Source organism: Lactuca virosa, chromosome 6 (assembly GCF_052849685.1).
Source record: "Lactuca virosa cultivar CGN04683 chromosome 6, Lactuca_virosa_CGN04683_v6, whole genome shotgun sequence".
Taxonomy (NCBI): Eukaryota; Viridiplantae; Streptophyta; class Magnoliopsida; order Asterales; family Asteraceae; genus Lactuca; species Lactuca virosa.
The window spans coordinates 15,532,089-15,548,764 of record NC_136431.1 but is presented as its reverse complement, the minus strand read 5'-3'; the positions used below and the strand labels follow the sequence as shown (position 1 = coordinate 15,548,764).

Sequence of the window (16,676 nt, the reverse complement as noted above, 5' to 3'; positions counted from 1 at the left end):
ATTGATTGTACAAGGAAAATTGTGTATCTATTTTCTTACTAAGAAAATGATTCCAGCGAATTTCTGACCAAGTCTTTGGTTGACATATGAAAGTAAACGTTGATTGTTAAATCATACGGATATTTTAAATCAAAAATTCCAGCTAAGTTGATGATATCACCCATGTATATATACACACACCTACAGTCGCAAGTTTCTTCATCCACAGACTGTTTAATATTATACAATCTTTAGTTTGGTACAGAGCTCATTAATGGAGAGCAAAGCTGTTGGGTTCTGTGCTGTTGTAGCAGTGCTCGGAATAATAGCAGCAGCTGCTGGTTTTGCGGGGGAGATCACTAGGGTTAAGGTAACAATCAAACTCAACAAACTTTAAACTATAGCATTCTATATGTTTTGTTTTTCTAATGAATATACGTGTTTGGGCATGCATGCATGCAGGCTTCTGAGGTTTACATTGTGGGTAATGCGTGTGTATATCCAAGTAGTCCAGCTCTTGCTCTTGGAATCATAGCAGCCGTGTTCACAATCATTGCACGAGTTTACATAAGCGTTACATTTGGTGGATGTAGTTGTTTTCGAAATGACCCTAATTCGACCCCACTTTCAAAACTACTTGGTGTATTATCATGGTACAAAACATCAATCTTTCTGCTTTAATTCTCTTAATTTAATTAATATCATGCTTATCTTTACGCTAAATTACTGTTGAATATACAGGGTAGCTTCGGTTATAGCTGTGATTCTATTGCTAGCAGCTGCAGGACTAAATAATAGAGAAGGCGGACAGGTTGATTCATATGGTTATTTTACATGTTATGTTGTAAAGCCTGGAATCTTTGCAGCTGGAGCTATTCTATCTCTTCTAAGTGCAGCTTTCGGGATTGCTGCTTATGTTACTTTAGTTCCGGCAGCTACACAGACGACCGTAAATCCTGCGGTTGCGTTCCCAATGGGTCCTAATGTTGATCCGGAGAAAGGTGGAGTGCCTTTCCCTCCTCAACAATACCCTCCACAACAATATTGAAAAAAGAAAAAGTTTGAACAAAGGTTGTTGCTTTGACGCTATAAGATTCTTATGGATTTGTTTTCGATTTCCAGTTTTTACATATCTTAATTTGTATATTTGGGTTTCTTAGGGTTTCAAGTGTAATTTATTGTTTTTTCTTTTTTTGTTTAATGTCATTGTTTGTTCAAAATTTGTTTATAAGAGAAAAAGCAATAAGCAATTTATAAAACTATATTGTATTTCAGAAAATTAGAGAAGCCCAGTCCAATTTTATTAATTGGTTGGGCATTGATCATATTCCTCTTTTGCCGATGGACTTATCTAATTCGCGTCCTACTTTTTTTACAAAAACTAAAATTAACATTGCACCGCATAGGGATGAAAAAGACTAACGATCCAGGAAACCCTCAAATTTCAGATATTTCTTTATCCGAATGCAATATAATCAGGAAAAACCGGAAAGATAGAAAGGTAATTAATAATATGGCGTATGATATCAACAAAATTGTTGAGCGTGTTGAAGAAGAGAGAAAGCTTGTGAAAAAGGTTGTTTCTATATTGCTGTTACTAGGAAAGGTGTATATTTTGTTTATTTTATCAGTTAGACTTTAAATTAAATAAAAATAGCAAGAAGCTGAAAATACATATATGGTACAGTACAAGGGTTTTCAACCCAAGATTCTCAAATCAAATTCCTACCCGATTTCGTTCTACTCTTGATCCATAAAAAGGTCAAGCCTTGACTTCATATGCTAAAGATATATAACGGACTCTTGACCTTGATGCTTGTGTTGAAGATCATGTCGTTGTTATACGTCCATATAGTCCATAAGAATGCCCTTGATATCTACAATGTCTAGAGACGTACTGCCCACTTTAACAGTAAAGTTTACCCCCAACAAGCCTTCTAACCAGTCACTGAAAGCAAGAAAATCATTCCACCAAGTTAGCATGTTCCCAATCTCCAAAGTCGTGGAGCATTTCTTGAATATATGGACCTCATTCTCTTCGAAAGCATTGCATAAAGGGTAGAAGGTGTTTATTTTTTTCTGAACAGCAAGAAAGTTATTGTAAAGAAACTAGTCAATATCTAGAATTACATTAGTTTGAGACATTTTTGTGAAGGGCTATTACACCGATTAGACCATTTAAGCAAAAAAAAAAAAAAAAAAAAAAAAAAAACTTTCTATGTTTATTTTTCATGCAAACAAACACCAATATCTTCACCTCACTAGCCAACATGTGACAAATCTTGTATTTGAAACATTATCACATCGGTATCTCCAGACAGTCCAGGCGAAAGCGGAAAGCACAACAAAGATAGCCTCAATATTACACGTGAGGGTTTTGTAGTTGGAAGCAAACCTGAACAAATCATAAAGAAAGTGTTAGAAATGATTAGTCCCCTTCGAAAAAGATTGATTATGGCGGGAAATCTATCAAGCCTCACCCTCCTATATATCTAGTGTGTATGAGAGAGAGATAGAGAGAGAGAGGTCTATTTTGTAGCGACTCAACGACCTCGATCAGTAGCATACACGCAATGAATCTATGAAGCTACTTTTTTTTGGAAAAAATAAACAATTAATTGTAACAAAATTGATAAATGAAATTAAAAAAAATTAAATTTGGCAAAAATTATCTCACTACACATCCAAGATCCACCAAATAGAGTTGAAGACGATCCATAACATATGTTCTAATGGTGACGTAACTATGAAGGCTTATTTTTTTCAAGGTTATAAGCATGCAAATTGAAAGAGTTTTATCCATGATCACGATAGGAGAAACTCATTTCGAGACAATTCTAAAATTCCATTACGAATTATTGGTTGTAAGAGAAAGATAAAAAGATAGAAAACACATTATATGCGGTGGAAAAAATTATGCAATATTTTTCCGAAATATATAATGAATGTCCGAAACACGGAAAAACATTCTAAAATGTAAATCTAACATATACAATATTGACTAAAATAGTCCTGAATTGACTCTCAATTTTTGGGATAAGGAGCTATATGGCCCCTGTAATTTTTGATGTTTCCACTGAAAAATAATATAAATTGTCAATTATGTCCCTATTTACTTAAGAGTGAGAAATTCCAATCTTTACTTAAGAGAGAGAAATTCCAATCTTTGTCTGACAGTTTCCCTCATAAAAACAATTTGGGTGATGGATTATGTTCAAATTTTCTAACTTCAATAGATACAGAAATTCTATTAGGTTTGTACCATTGTATTGTGTTTTTAAAAAATATATCCTTTAATTACTATTTCAACTCTATCACTATCCCCATCACTATCATTGCTTTCGATCATGATTTTTTTCCGGCCACCAATATTCTTTTCTCAGCTACTAAGCCCAAATGGTTGACCTTGTTAGTAGAAAACAAATTCCTGGCGATTCCCGTTATCAGTACCATTTCTATCCACATGATACTCTCCGGCGAAATGGTTGTAAGTTTCTTCGGTTTGTCTGAAATCCGAATCTTTTTTTTAAACAACTTGCGGTTCTATGCGAAATCGACTTTGTTTTCTTAATCTCTCTAGGCTTTTAGTCGTTGCAAGAGGGATAAAGCTTGGTTGTCATCTTTTCCATCGAAAGAAGACAAGGAGGATCGATCTTGTCCTTGGTGTCTATCAACTCGAAGAGGAAGAGATAGAGATAAACATGGACGAGAATGGTGATAGAGTTTATTGGTTCCGATCATGGTCTCTGACAAGGTTGCTTGTGATAAATAGGGTCGGTGTTTGTGTGAGTACATGATCCGTTGCTTTTTTTTTCGACAGTGAGAGAGACAACTGGGATAAAGGAGGTGGTGTCTTGTTCCGTAGGGATCGCTATAATTCTAATAATGGTTGACCAAAGATTGAATTATCGTTTTCTCTATTCTATGAACAAGCTCGAACATTTAGGAAATTTAGTAGCTCAGAAAAGAAGAATGACGATCGGAAAATAAATGATGACCGAAAAAAAAAAGTTATGTTGCTCGGAAACCATGGATATTGATGAGGAACTTAGGATGATAGAGTTGAAACAGTAATTAAAAGATTTACAATAAATAATAAAACCATCAAAAATTATAGGTTGTTATAAGTTCGTAATTACTTTAAGGTGCATTTGTCAATTCACATTTTATTTCAATACACATTTTATTTCAATAGAAAGGTTAAAAGTTGCAATGTGTTGTACATCAAATATGGTTGATGGTTATTTTTTCCAGTAAGCCATCTATATTAGTTAACTAGACAAATTCTCGCGCGTTGCGCGGCGCAAGTTAAAAATATATTGTTAGAATATAGTTTTTAGACACCTTTTAGTTAATTCGATTCATCAATTTAGGTTCTTTTATTATTATTATATTTAATGTTTTCCTTTTAACTATGTTAAAAATATATATTGAATTTTTTTAAACATTATTTGATATTGTATTTTAGGTTTAAAATTTTATACTAAATTTTTAAGCTTATTTTATATATTAATGTAGGTTACTTATTTAACTATATATTGAAGTTACAAATTAAGTATATCATACTGATAAGTCACAAATTCTTCCATTTATGATAATGTTTACAACTAAAAGCATATTTAAGTTAATAAATTAAGCATATTGTATGGAAATATGAAAAGTTTGGAGTTTCAAATGAATGTGGTGAAAGAAAAAATGTTTCCTTTATAATATAGTATGATATGATGATTATAGTTTTAATTTTTAAGTCATTGTGATATATATAATTATTTGATAAATTTATAAACCGTTTAAAATCGTGTAAATTATATATCAAACGTATGATAATCTATATATAACGGGTAACAAAATGTATGAACAAAAATATGAACTACAACTTTTAGTAACATAAAAATACAAAAACATCTATTATAACATTTGTATTAAAAAAGATATATATACAATGAATAATAAAAAATATGAAAAATAAACACTATAACTTTTAATAACATAAAAACACTAAAACATTTATTATAACATTTATATTAACTTTTCATATTTAAATCACAAATATCTTCAAATACATTAATGTTTTTAATGAGCAAAACTTTACAACCTTATAAAAGAAAGGAAAATAAAAAATTATTAGTGATTACTAATTAATAATCATAAGTTAAAAACTCTTGAGTTGTAACTAATAAATATACATAAATTAGAAAACTCTTGAGTTGTAGTGTGAGTTTCAAATGAATACGGTACTTGGAAATGTGTATTTATTATTTTATTATTATTATTATTATTATTATTATTATTATTATTATATTCGTCTAAATAATTGGTTTTGATGCATCATTTTAATCTATTCAATTATTAAACATAAAGATATTTAATTATAAATTTATAACATACATAGGTGTATATATGTGTTAAACAAATCACATATAATATATATTTTCGTAAATGTCATATGTAATTCTTGTCGTAGTAATATGGATAAATTACTTTCATATGAAGAACATATCATGATAAGTCATCATAATTACATATCAAATGTTAAAAATTATGTTATCTTTTAAATATTGTATTGTAAATATATTGTGTAGGATAACCCAACAAAAAAATAATAGAAAATAAACATAATCAAAATAGAAAAACTACAATTAAATAAATAAGAACATTGAGTGGTTGAATATATAAATAAAAATGTTACATAAATATACGTTTAAATCAAAAGAAAAAACTAACATTCGTCTACTTTGCTCAAACAAACAAAAAAAACCTATATCCGTTTTCTGAATCTTCTTTCTTTATTTAACCCCATTCAACCATAAAAACTTGATGACAATTCTTCACTAACCTGCAATCAAAATGTTTTTCTTGAAAAAGAAGAATGACAAAGATATTCCAAGCAAAACATTGATGTTTGGAGAGTCACATTCAAGATTGAGTAATACATACAAATCACATATAAAGATCAAATGGGAAATTGAATATAAAGAAAGAATAGAAAAGCTTCATTTGTTTTGGTTGAAAGAAAAAATCATATTACAATTACCATCGATGCGATATAACCCATTTCTTCAAATCATCATATTTGGATCATGAATGCTTCAATTATATGAAAACTTTTGAATCATAATATCTTCAACCAAATGACGACTTTTTGTAAGAAAAATGTATTAATATAACTACATATACAATAAAGGTGAAAGGGTGTGGAGATTTCAAATGCATGAGGTGTTGAACTTATAGAGTGTGTGATTTTCTTAGAATGAGATTATGTGTGATTAATTACTTTGAAGGTGAAAGGGTGTGGGGGTTTCAAATGCATGAGGTGTTGGCAAATTTTTATGGGGGTTTCAAATGCATGAGATTCAAGAAAAAATGCTAGCTTTATAAGTATGTATGATTTCCTTTTGACAAAACTGCAAATTTAGTCCTTGTGGTTTACAAAAATCTTTGGATAGGGTCCAGAAAGTTTTTAACTTGCATGGCAGGTCCAAAATCAAGGTTTTTCTGGGTTTTTGGTCCCTGATACACTTGAAAAGTCGATTTTACCCTTTTCATTTCTTTTTTCTATTTTCTTTATTTAATTTGGTATTTAAATAATTAAAAAAACTAAAATCTCTCTCTCTCTCTCTCTCTCTCTCATCTTCTCATTCGTCACTATGATCATCCCCTCACCATCGATGGTGGCAATAAGGTTAAATTCTATATTTTTTGTTCATCCCCCTGTCAAATCGGTAACAGATCAAATAGTATTTGGTAATTCTAGCAATTTACAACCATTTTAGTCAGGTTGTACTTCTTTGGGTACCCTTTCCACTAGTCGAAGAGGAACGAAGGATTCTTGTGACCCAAGAACACAACACACACATACACACACTGTCTTCTTAATAGAGCTTCAGTTCCAGAAATGACAGATCTGCAACATCAAATTCGAGAAGATGGAAGGATTAAGATCGATTAGAAAAAGAGGACCAAACCTGGTGTTATTCAGGAAATATAAAATAGATGAGAGCTCGATCGATTTAGGAGAAAATAGAGTGAATGGAGCTGAAATTTTTTCGCCTGATTCGATTAAGAATAAGTCGTAGAAAAGGGCATCGATTTCTTCTTCTTCTCGGGACACACATGAGACACACGCATCCAAGAGTCATAATTGATTATGACCACCTTTATAGACAGTCTTCTCTGGTGGCGGCAAAGGGAAAATCTGAATCGAAACCCTAAATTTGAATCAAAACTGAAATCGGGTGTGTTTGTGTGAATGAAGAGAGGATGAAGGGAAATAAAGTTTAGCTTAGGTACAGAGACGAAAAGGGGTAGATCTGTCATGTTCTTTGTGGTTCTTGATTTCATGTTTATGGTTGTTTAAGGTGTATGTTTTGTAAATTCTGAAATCGGGTGTGTTTCTGGTTCTTGGTTTCATGTTCTTTGCTCAAGAACATTTTTTTTGTATAAATCTTTCAGATTCATGTTCTTCTGTGTATTCATCTATTTTCTTTTGTATAAATCTTTCATATTCATGTTCTGCGTTCATCCTTAGAAGGTCATAAACGAGAGAGAGAGAGAGAGAGAGAGAGAGAGAGAGAGAGAGAGAGAGAGATATTTTTGAGAAGGTCGTTTTTTTGGTGTAGAGAGAGAGGGTATTTTAATTTAGAATTTTCTTTAATTGTTGGAAATAAAAGAAAATGAAAAAAACAAACTTAAAAGGGCAAATTCGTCATTTGAAATATTTTCAACCAATTTTGGACCAAACCTACAATATAATTCTTATTTTTGACTACTGGTGCAACTCCAAAACTTTTTGGACCAAAGTATCAATTTTTGACCTACCACATGACTAAATTTACAGTTTTGTCTTTCCTTTTTATCAAATATATTTTTTTAAGGTTTTCTAACCATGAAAATATGATGGTATGGGTGATATCATGTCCATGGACGATTCATGATGCATCTAGAAGACATTATAGTAATAATAATTAATAATTCCACATTTGATTTCAACGAAAATCGTGGATTTTGGAAAAGGGAAATATGGGATTCTTAAGAACAGTTGCAGCATCGTCAACAGCGACGGCCGTCACAGCAGCAGCGACTGCTCTCGCTCTCAATTCCCTCTCCCCATCTTCATCCTCCTCTTACAATTACAATTTCACCAAACCCTTTTTGAATTCGTTCCCTTCAACCCCAAATCGATTCGACCTCAACAAGACTCACACCAAACCTCCTTCAGCTCTTCACATGGACGCTAAACCCGCCCTAATGGTTAGAACTGTTTACCTCAATCCATACCGCTACTCGATTTTGATCTTTTGGATTTGAAATCTATCGTTATCATCTTGATTTCTATTGTTTAATATCGAGTATTGTTTGTTTATTTGCAGCACGATGCGGAATTACCGGAAGTTATGGTACGCTCTCAATCTTCGTTTTCTTCTGATTAATTGATCGATTGTTGAAACTGGTAGCAATTCATCTTGTGAGTTCAAATGGATTAATTTGATTCGAATTGTTTATTAAAAACCGATGACAACATCAGAACATTTTGAGAAAGTACAAGTATTTGAGTCGAATGTCATCTTTTTTTCTGCTATTTTAGACATTATTGAGCTATTGATGGGTTGGCTCTTCATTTTTGATGCAATATTCTGATATTCAGATCAGATATCGAATTTATTTTCTGGGAGAGAAATATATAAATATGTTTCTTCTTTTGCCAATTGTTGATCAGATATCGATCTCTAATGGAAAGCCCTAACATTTGACATTTCTGAATTAAATTGCATATTCTGAGATTTTGTGTTCATGTGATTACAGACAGAGTTCATGGTGGATATGAGCTGTGAAGGTTGTGTTAAAGCAGTGAAGAATAAGTTGCAAACAGTTGATGGCAAGTGTTATGAGTGCATTGAGTAGGAGGAAGACATTATATTATAAGTCTTGATTTCATGTTGTTTTATGTTAATTTTTATATTCTTTGTTGATTTAGGAGTTAAGAGCATTGATGTGGATTTGAGCAATCAAGTAGTCAGAATTTTTGGGTCTTCACCGGTTAAGACCATGGCTGAAGCCTTGGAGCAAACCGGTCGAAAAGCTCGACTAATTGGTCAAGGCTCTCCAGGAGGTTTGTTTCCTTTTCTCATTTTTTGGTCATTCCCTTTGTGAATGTCAATTGTTATTCCTTTTCGATTTTTTTTAGGTTGTTATGTTTGGCAAATCAAAAGGTAGCTTATAAGCTGACTTTTTAAAAAGTTATTCAGTCTAACATTTCAACATTTCAACGAGCTTATTAAGCTTTTTTTTTTTAATTTCTCCAAATATATCCTTTATTAGTTATTTAAAAAAAAAATCAATATTCTTAGATGTCCTTTTATATTGTTTTACATATCTCAACTAGCTATCAACTAGTTTTACCAAACTGTCATTTTTGTTGGATAACAGCTAGTTTTTCAGCTACCGGCTAACTTTTCATCTGTCAGCTAGTTTTTCATCTATCAGTTAACTTTTGATGGTTTGTGTTCAGATGTGTTGATTTCGGCTGCCGTGGCTGAATTCAAAGGCCCAGAGATTTTCGGAGTAGTTCGTCTGGCTCAAATCAGTATGGAGTTGGCAAGAATCGAAGCCAACTTCAGCGGTTTATCACCCGGAAAAAAACACGCTTGGTCTATCAACGAATACGGTGATCTAACAAGAGGTGTCGCAAGCACCGGGAAAACTTTCAATAAGGTCAGCCTCAGCTCAACCACTCTTCTTGTTTTTGTGAAGATGGTTTTTGTGTTTATGAAATGTTGCGAATGTTTCAGGCTGTTGGTGACCTGGGAACACTGGAGGTTGATGAGAGAGGTGAAGCTTTTTTCTCTGGTGTCAAAAAGGACCTTACAGTTGCTGACCTCATCGGTAGAGCAATAGCTGTGTATGAAAGTGAAGATAGATCGGATAGTGGAATTGCAGCTGCTGTTATTGCAAGAAGTGCAGGTGTTGGTGAGAATTATAAGAAGCTTTGTACGTGTGATGGGACTACAATCTGGGAAGCAACAAATGCTGATTATGTTTCAAGTAAAGTTTAACATCATCAATATTCAATACAATACAAAACTTGCAAGGTGTGGGATTTTGAGTATTGATGTATCTTGATGTTAAAAATTCAAGTCTTGTTGTCTTTATATAATAAAAGGCGTACAATTGGCCTAGTTTGCTTTGTGGTTTGTAGATTAAGGTTGCATCAGTGGAGCCATCATTTAGACATTAAGGGGTTAGAAGATCCAACTATAAAAGGCATATTAGAGGCCTAGATGATTTAATTAGAAGCTCAACTATATTAGAAGTTTTTAATTGTGATATCAAACAATTTGAATTTGATTTGATCATTTGACCAAATTAGACCCAGTAAAAAGCATATAAAACAGACATGTTGTAAATCGTAAGTCAACCACAACTACACCACATTTTTTTGGTGGCTATATTACATCCTCAAATGGCTTTGAATAAACTCGCATCTCTTGAGGTTACATTCATGATAATGTTAAATATTTTTTTACAATGAAGTTAAGTTGCTCAAAAGAGAATCGGTCTTTTGTGATTGAAGATTTTATTACTCAAATGTTGTTTTGAGGGTAGAGGTTAGTTTAACGAAGGGCTATTGCAAATCATTCTTTGTGAGGCAGCAAACCTTCTCTTTTAGCCATTTCATATATGGCAATGGACATTAATACTTTAGCATCAGGTGTCATACGCCAAAGTGTGTCATAAGGGACAATATGGACTTTGATCATCTCACCATGTTCTCTAAGCCCGGTTTCTTTCCCTTCAAGTTCTTTAATAACATCTGGACTCACACTTCCTCTGTATAGAAACAAGCTAAGTTCTTCATCACATCCACCCTATCACCACAAAAAGAAAATGTTAAATTAATAGAAAAAAAAATGATGTAAATGAGATTTAATGTGAGTCTCACACATACCGGTGAAGGGATAACTTTGCATCCAGTGGAAGGGTCTAGAAAAGATGTGAGGTCAATCATGTCATTTAAGTTTATTTGAATCCCGGTTTCTTCTTCTACCTGTCTTATTCACATCATTAAGATAGTGTTACATTTCAAACCACATGAAATATGTTTATATGCAATTCACAAAGGAAAAGACTTTGCTGACCTCACGTATTGCTGTGCCAACAACATCGCCCACATTATCATCCAACATCCCAGCTGGCAGCTCCAAAATAGACCTCCCAACAGGCACTCTAACCTTAAAATATTTACATAGGTTAAAATGTCTTAGTTTTTCCTCTTTATGTTTTTGTGTTTTTCGTATATTTACTTTATTGTTAGTATCTCCTTTCTAATTATATATATATATATATATTAAATCCAATGGAGCTTAGCAATAGTACTTTTTTTACCTTTAGGTTTTTGCCACAAGCATTTAGTGAATTTGACACTTTTAGTCCCTAAAGTCAAAACTTTTACATTTTTATGTTTTGATTAAGTTTTTGTGTCTTTAGGTTTTTGCCACAAATCTTTAGTGAATTTGACATTTTTAGTCCTTGCAGTGAAAAGTTTTACATTTTGATGTTTTTGTCACAAATCTTTAATGAATTTGACACTTTTCGTCCTTGTAGTCAAAACTTTTACATTTTGACATAAAAAACACAAAAAACCTCCTTTTGAATTTTGCCACCATATTTTCTCATCTTTGTCAACTTTAACATTATTGTCACAACACTCTTGGATTTTATCCACCAATGTCCCTTTTTTTGGTTGTACAAATTCTAGGGGGTGTCAACTTACTCCCCTATTTGTGGTGATTTACAATTTCAACACATATCTTTTAAAGATTTTTCCCATAATACCCCAAAAGCGGCATAGCCGCGGGTTCTTTACTAGTTTATATAAAATCTAACCTGCTCTATAAGCACAGTGTAAGTTTTCCCCTGGGAGTCCAGTAGGATTAGGACAGATACAGCTGGTCCTCGTGCAAAAACAATACCTGGAACCTATAAAAGTATATGAAATTTAACACATAAATAAAAACCCTTAAAAATCTAGTTCCTTTTTATAGTTGTTAAAAGTTTTTATGTCATGCATCAATACCTTTTGTCCTGTTTCCTTGTCAATGACATCTGCTTTAAACTTGAGAAAGCCAAGACGATTGCCAAACATGTCAACCCCCTACATCAACAATTTTAGTATAAATTAACTGATAGAGTACTTAAGAAGGTGTATTGATTTTGCTTGAAGATAGTAATACCTGAATGAGGACTTGTTTTAGAGACAAAGATCCATCCACAAGGAGTCCTTTTTCACTTTGAATGTTCTTAAGCCACTGCTTAAATAAAGATGAACCGATAGCTAACCTGCAACAAAAAGGTGAAGCATGTAAGAAGCTGAACATGAAACTCGAAACAATTGAAGAGGAAAACATGGATTAAAGTTGGCTAAGATATAGGGAAATGTACATAATTTGCTGTATTACAGTAGCATTGAGAGATTGATGAGGATGCTAATTACTATAACAACAGGGCTGATGAAATGGACATATACTGATTATACTCGATTCACAATATCAAAAGGTGGCCACTAGGATCCGCTCCACTACTTGTTAAAATCAAATGGATTATCGTTTAAGCGTCAAAATCAGAAGAAAAAGGTGGAATAATAATCTCGATTAGTGTAGTAGGTAATTGATTATGTCGACTAATTTACTTAAGAACATCTTACCATAATCCCTTACTTTACCTAATTAGGCAATAATCTCGTTATAATTTTCGACTACAAAATCAAACTAATTGGTGTTATTAAAGCGAAGAGATCGCGTAAAGGAAGAAGAAGGTGGAGAAACTCGCCTGAATTCGGAATCGGAGACACCAGGAGCGGCAACAACAGTCACGGGATCGCTAGGTTGACTCGGTAACTTTAAAGTATGAGTGATTTGGATGGATGATGAGCCTGTTGGCATTTTCGCAGAGATTCTTCTGCTAATTACACTGCGACATTGAAGAGGGAAAGAAGCGGCTACTTTGCTGAAGCTGGTGAAGGAGAGCCTAGATATGGAGGCGGAACACCAAACCGTCATCATTTTTGGGTTGTTGAAGAAATTTCAAGAAATAAAAGAGAAAATATTTTCTTTTATCACAAAATTTTCAAAATTAAACATATTTTTCTTAGGTGGCGACTGGCGAGTGCGAAAATATTTCTTTTGATTTGCGAATGATGATATGATGATATCGTATTTGAAAGATTATATATCATATGTAAAAATATTTCGTATGTTGTCTTCTTATTTTTGTTTTTGTTAATATAACATGAGTTCAATAATTCAGATGAGTAGTATATTATTGTTTGTGTTTTGGCAAACAAAAAATGAAAAATTAATATACGTCAGATCATTTGTTGGAAGTTTTGGTGTTGAAACTTCGTCAAAATAAATTTCATAGATTTATACGATTTGATCAAAGAGATGACATGTTTAGATGGCAAACCTAATATTGGTGTGTCTTTCCAACACCATACATTGAAGTATGTTATCTAAATAAATAACGAGGATGATGTAAAATGTTTAAACAAGGTTATTCAGACGGTTACAACTCATGTACATCTGTAACTGTGGATATGATCTATTGGAGGAAATATATAATGTTGATGTTCAATAAAATCTTGCAAATCGATATGTTGTTGGTGAGAATTGATCTAACGAAAGAAGAGGGTTTTGTAGCAGAATAGGAAAAAGCTCGGTTGAGAATATATCCAACGGAAGATGTAACAATAATAAAGTAGGTTGCATATCTCTCCGAATGATCCTCACAATTTTGGTTGTTATATTGCATATGCAACATTGGTATAACAATAAATCAGTCCACAAGTTGCTTAAGCAATACAGTATATATGAATCAAAACATTTAATATGTTTTTTCCTATATATTATTTGACATATCAAACACATATGGCACCATATCAAACACTGTACCAACATATCAATGTCGGTACCACCATTTTGAACAGTGGGTGTACAACATCAAATACTTTATGTATAGCATCAAACACCAGTCGTGCCACAACAAATGCTAGTTGTATCACAAACGGCAACTGTATAACGTCAAATGTCGTAGAATTACAAATTTAATAACTTTTGCTGCCTATGGATCTGTCTTCTCTTGAATTTGTTCACAGACGATTTATGAACACTTAAAAAAAACTTTCTTAGATTCGCCCTGAGTTGCCAAGGCTGAGGTTGAGGGTTCAAGTCCCTCCTTCTGCTCCCGGCTTCGTCGTTTAGTGGTATGTCGAGCCGGTAAATTACCATAACGTTGGTGATGTTGAAAATGATGCGTGTAACAATGAATAATTTACATCCATACAAGATATTTGTCAACACATTTAATGTGAAAACAAATTTAAACAAGTTCTAAAATCAATTTTAGAATTACCAACTTTCCAAATAAACCAATTTATTATAACTTAGTTTTTATATCATAATTTGTTTCTTAAACCAAATATTAAAATCATACAACAACACACAAAATTAATAATAATATAACATAAAATGTGTTGCCTAAGTCCTAGTCCTATAAATTATTCCATGAACAATAATGCAATAACTTTTGGTCAAAATCCAACGGACAAACAATTTCGAACATTACGGTAAATTGACGAAAATAATCAAGCAGAGAATTGTTGGAATTTTTTTTTGGGCAAATGTCATATTTTCCCATCAAACTTATTGTGTTTGTTTTAAAAGGTCACCAAACTTTTTTTTAACACATTAAGGGAATGAACTTACATTTTCCTGTTTTAAAATACCCTTATGTAACCTGATACCGGGTTCAAAGGTAATATACATGCCACAAAAGAAAATATTGGTGTCAAGTCATTTAATGAAATGGCCACGTGTATTACCTTTATCTTGAATTGTTTTAAATAAGACGATTGTGTTCTTCAATCCCCTCCTCCTCACTAAAGAAACCCTTGCTCCCACCATAGTAACTGTAGATCGATGGCTATATTCTTCTCAATCAGTGTTCATTTCCAAGGTGTGTTCATCAACAAACCTTTTTGATATTCTGATGGTATTCATCATGTGATCGAGAATATCGATTTTGCTGGTATGTCTTATAATGAATTTGTGGGTTTTCTTGAACGATTCACATAAGAGAAGTGTGAGAAACTTTATTATTGTCAACCTGATTTAGAAATCCCATGAGGTTTAACCTTGATTTCTAATGAACTTCAATATCAAGAATTTATAGACATTGCTTATCGGTGTGGACTACAACTGGTTGTTTACATGGACCATTTTGGTACTACTGTGCACGTAACTATGGAAAATGAAAATGAGGATAATTGTTCTGTTAAGTCAAACATGTCAATCGAAGGGGAATAAGGTATTGACCTAACTGAGTTCATGAGTCCACAACAGAGCAACATGGAAGGAGTAACCTATGAAGGAGTAAGTCAGGAAAATGGAAATGAGGATGCCACAAAAGGTGATCCAAAAGATGATGAAGATGACAATGTCCCAGATGTTGACGATGACAATGTCCCAGATGTGAAAGGAAAACCAATGTTTAATGAAGACATATCTTGGAAGAAGCAGTTGCCAATTCTAGGTATAAGGTTCACCAACCCTAAACAATTGAAATTCATGCTTTGTAATTATGTTGTAGCCAATGGGTATCAATTGTACTATGAAAAAAATAACAGTAAAAGGTTATTGGTTAAGTGTTGTGATGGTGAATGCACATTTAGGCTCTGGGCGTCATGGATGACTGAGGAGCAATCATTCCAAATTAAGTCCCTTATCAATGAGCATAATTGTGCAAGAAATTTTAAGTTAGGATCAATTGTTAATTATAGATGGATTGGTAGTCATTTCACCAGGGAAGTTCTTGAGAATCAGAAATCCAATGTTAGGATGCTAAAAGAGGAAGTAAAGACCAAATTTGGCATAGAGGTTAGTATGGGACAATATAGTAGAGCTAAGCAACATGTAGTTTCACTTGTTGAAGGTACCATAGTGGAAAATTATGTCATTTTTTGGTCCTATGGTGAGGAGATAAGCAGGTATAATCCAGGGTCAACAGTCAAGTTGTCTGTGAACTCTATGCCAGATGGGAAAACTTACTTTAGCCGGATATAATATATATATATATATATATATATATATATATATATATATATATATATATATATGTGTGTGTGTGTGTGTGTGTGTGTGTGTGTTTTCATGCACTAAAGTAGTGTTGGAGAAGTGGTTGTAGAGGGATTATAAACTTGGATGAGTGTTTTTAAAAGCAATGTGTACTAGTTAGTTATTATGTGTTGTTGGGAGGGATGGAAACAATCATATATACACAATAGCTTGGGCTGTGGTTTGTGTTGAAAATAAAGACAACTGGAAATGGTTTCTTGAAAACTTGCAAGAATATCTACATCTTGAAGGGGGGTATGGTAAGACATTGATGTCAGATCAACATAAGGTATGTTTTTGTTCATTATGCCATGCTTTATGAGTTTCAATTGTGATCTAGTTCTAAATGTCCTTATAATGTAAATGCATGGGATAATTGAAGCAGTGAAGGATTTATTCCCAGAGATAGATACATAGGCAATGTGCCAGGCATATTCTGTCCAACTTCAAGAAGAAATTACCTGGGGCTTAATATGAGAAATTATTTTGGAAGGCTTGTAAGGCATCAATTGAACCGCTTTTCAATTCTAC

The 16,676-nt window shown here is 32.9% G+C and overlaps 3 protein-coding genes and 1 long non-coding RNA gene across 4 annotated transcripts; 3 read left to right on the top strand and 1 right to left on the bottom strand.

Moving 5' to 3' along the window:
- Window positions 1-203: 203 nt before the first annotated feature.
- On the top strand, window positions 204-1,241 carry LOC145120566 (protein MODIFYING WALL LIGNIN-1-like). The gene is made up of 3 exons (XM_079056373.1): window positions 204-349; window positions 442-632; window positions 721-1,241. The coding sequence occupies exons 1-3, from the start codon at window positions 254-256 to the stop codon at window positions 1,025-1,027; spliced, it is 594 nt and encodes a 197-aa protein (XP_078912499.1). The 5' UTR covers window positions 204-253; the 3' UTR covers window positions 1,028-1,241.
- A 2,110-nt stretch (window positions 1,242-3,351) lies between these two features.
- On the top strand, window positions 3,352-3,884 carry LOC145122746 (uncharacterized). The gene is made up of 2 exons (XR_013714720.1): window positions 3,352-3,466; window positions 3,560-3,884. It is a non-coding gene; the product is annotated as an uncharacterized LOC145122746 (long non-coding RNA).
- Window positions 3,885-7,951: 4,067 nt separating this feature from the next.
- On the top strand, window positions 7,952-10,154 carry CCS (copper chaperone for SOD1). The gene is made up of 6 exons (XM_079054935.1): window positions 7,952-8,229; window positions 8,349-8,375; window positions 8,782-8,854; window positions 8,954-9,088; window positions 9,488-9,690; window positions 9,768-10,154. The coding sequence occupies exons 1-6, from the start codon at window positions 7,999-8,001 to the stop codon at window positions 10,029-10,031; spliced, it is 933 nt and encodes a 310-aa protein (XP_078911061.1). The 5' UTR covers window positions 7,952-7,998; the 3' UTR covers window positions 10,032-10,154.
- A 197-nt stretch (window positions 10,155-10,351) lies between these two features.
- On the bottom strand, window positions 10,352-13,145 carry NUDX14 (nudix hydrolase homolog 14). Its single transcript, XM_079054934.1, has 7 exons — window positions 12,805-13,145; window positions 12,210-12,315; window positions 12,053-12,130; window positions 11,863-11,955; window positions 11,115-11,207; window positions 10,925-11,023; window positions 10,352-10,844 (listed from the first exon to the last, which is right to left on the bottom strand). The coding sequence occupies exons 1-7, from the start codon at window positions 13,035-13,037 to the stop codon at window positions 10,611-10,613; spliced, it is 936 nt and encodes a 311-aa protein (XP_078911060.1). The 5' UTR covers window positions 13,038-13,145; the 3' UTR covers window positions 10,352-10,610.
- Window positions 13,146-16,676: the final 3,531 nt, after the last annotated feature.

What these genes read in the sequence shown, in the direction of transcription:
- NUDX14 (XM_079054934.1), bottom strand. Translation starts at nt 13,037, where the DNA reads ATGATGACGGTTTGGTGTTCCGCCTCCATATCTAGGCTCTCCTTCACC. An exon ending in ACACTGTGCTTATAGAGCAG is followed by an intron (nt 11,208 to 11,862) that starts GTTAGATTTTAT and finishes AAATATTTTAAG; the next exon opens with GTTAGAGTGCCTGTTGGGAG. An exon ending in TTGGCACAGCAATACGTGAG is followed by an intron (nt 11,024 to 11,114) that starts GTCAGCAAAGTC and finishes TGAATAAGACAG; the next exon opens with GTAGAAGAAGAAACCGGGAT.
- LOC145120566 (XM_079056373.1), top strand. Translation starts at nt 254, where the DNA reads ATGGAGAGCAAAGCTGTTGGGTTCTGTGCTGTTGTAGCAGTGCTCGGA. An exon ending in GGGAGATCACTAGGGTTAAG is followed by an intron (nt 350 to 441) that starts GTAACAATCAAA and finishes GCATGCATGCAG; the next exon opens with GCTTCTGAGGTTTACATTGT. An exon ending in CTACTTGGTGTATTATCATG is followed by an intron (nt 633 to 720) that starts GTACAAAACATC and finishes TTGAATATACAG; the next exon opens with GGTAGCTTCGGTTATAGCTG.
- CCS (XM_079054935.1), top strand. Translation starts at nt 7,999, where the DNA reads ATGGGATTCTTAAGAACAGTTGCAGCATCGTCAACAGCGACGGCCGTC. An exon ending in CGGAATTACCGGAAGTTATG is followed by an intron (nt 8,376 to 8,781) that starts GTACGCTCTCAA and finishes ATGTGATTACAG; the next exon opens with ACAGAGTTCATGGTGGATAT. An exon ending in TGGTCAAGGCTCTCCAGGAG is followed by an intron (nt 9,089 to 9,487) that starts GTTTGTTTCCTT and finishes GTTTGTGTTCAG; the next exon opens with ATGTGTTGATTTCGGCTGCC.